The sequence below is a fragment of the Coregonus lavaretus genome (assembly GCF_964263955.1).
Source record: "Coregonus lavaretus genome assembly, chromosome: 11".
In the NCBI taxonomy this organism is placed as follows: domain Eukaryota; kingdom Metazoa; phylum Chordata; class Actinopteri; order Salmoniformes; family Salmonidae; genus Coregonus; species Coregonus lavaretus.
This window is the reverse complement of record NC_139998.1, coordinates 21,074,358-21,076,055: the sequence shown is the minus strand read 5'-3', so window position 1 is coordinate 21,076,055 and position 1,698 is coordinate 21,074,358. Positions and strand designations below refer to the sequence as shown.

The window sequence follows — 1,698 nt, the reverse complement described above, 5'->3', positions numbered from 1 at the left end:
GAAACGAAAGACTAGAAACTGAGAATTCTGAGACCAAGAAGGCTGATTACGAAAGACGTTATGACACTTTAATGTACAATTTGGAGAGGTCGGTTACATTTAGGTGACAAAATGTTTCATCAAACTCAGCGACGCGCTTAGACGTACCGTTATCTCATTGGTGGTCCCGTCCCACCATAACATTGACTATAGTCTAACTGTATTTGAAAAATATATATTTAAAAATTACGTTACATTTTTCTGCCCCTTAAATAACAATGAAAGGTCCAGTAACCTGCATTCACAAGCACTTCAACAGAAAGAAGTTGCAGAAAGCTCCCCGTGGACAGTCACACATTTTTCCGATTCGCGCGCCTTTCCTCACCGCGCAATGCTCCCCCACTTCGCACTGAAAAAGGTAATGTTACATTACAACAATGAAGATAATGTAGATTACAATATTATCCTGTAAAGCAGTTCGCATTTATGAAATAATCCAACTACATATTTGAGAAGACCTTACAATAACCTAGTTAAGACTACTTACAGAACAGTTGACCATAATAAAAGTATTAATCTTGTCATTCTGCATTTGCTAATTATTCCTCATTTACCAAAAATAATACATTGCATTTAAACTGAAGAGAAAGACTAGAATCCTACCGTGGGAACTTGGCCAAATTTCTTTTCCCATGGATTAATTCTTTTGGTCTGCAGTTTTTCTAGAACTTCATGTAGAGCTCCAAGCTGTCGAAACAGTATGAAATGCACAAGCTATTACAGCACTTCCAGGTTTTGACTAGTCTGTCTTTTCATTGTGTAGTTTACGTAATAGTCCTTTAACCTATACATTTCACACTTTGAGGACAGATAATTTACCACCAGTAAATTACACCAATTATGGTCTCTGGAACAATGTGCGTTTCATTTTGTATGTAGAGTAATTTAGCCCGGTCTTTATTTATCTAGGTAGTCCTGAAGAATGTAAATGCCAAAAGCTGCCTGCGGACATCAGCATATGCATAGTTTAGAGAAACAATATAGCTAGACTTACAAGACGTTTTTCGTTCCTTAGATTCGGTTTTTGTGGATAGAAGTCGTGATTGTTTCTTGTTTCCAAATCTACTTCAATTTCAGAGTCACTCGTTTCAGCACCACACAGTATAGACAGCAGCGAAGCACAAACTACCGCTCTCGTCAACTGCATGGAGCTCCCCATGGTCCTGATCTGGAAAAGTGCTTAACAAACCAAGCGCACTAAGTTATGTTTCCTCTTTGGGATATTCAATTCAATTGACCAATCCCTGCTGTTTTGCATCCTTTTGTTTGCTCTTCAGTGTTTGTATTCACTTTGATATTGAGTTGCTCAGCGTTGATTTCCTTATGTAAGTAAGATAAATGTACCTATGTAGGAAGCCCATTATGCTGCCAAGCAAGTGCCCTACAGTATAATATTTGCTCTAGTGGTCTTTGCTAGTGTATAGAATACAGCCATGGGCAGTTTGATATTTGAATATATTATCTGACTGATAATTATTGTAATAAACAAAACTGAATACATTTGTTAAAATGGTCTGGAAAGTTGGTTATACACTACATGACCAAAAGTATGTGGACACCTGCTCGTCAAACAATATTCCAAAATCATGGGCATTAATATGGAGTTGGTCCCCCGTTTGCTGCTGTAACATCCTCCACTCTTCTAGGGAGGCTTTCCAC

At 38.0% G+C, this 1,698-nt stretch overlaps 1 protein-coding gene across 1 annotated transcript; it reads right to left on the bottom strand.

Annotated features, from left to right (window-relative positions):
- Positions 1-211: 211 nt before the first annotated feature.
- On the bottom strand, positions 212-1,297 carry LOC311137751 (cocaine- and amphetamine-regulated transcript protein-like). Its single transcript, XM_084172328.1, has 3 exons — positions 1,034-1,297; positions 643-726; positions 212-388 (listed from the first exon to the last, which is right to left on the bottom strand). The coding sequence occupies exons 1-3, from the start codon at positions 1,196-1,198 to the stop codon at positions 281-283; spliced, it is 357 nt and encodes a 118-aa protein (XP_084028454.1). The 5' UTR covers positions 1,199-1,297; the 3' UTR covers positions 212-280.
- Positions 1,298-1,698: the final 401 nt, after the last annotated feature.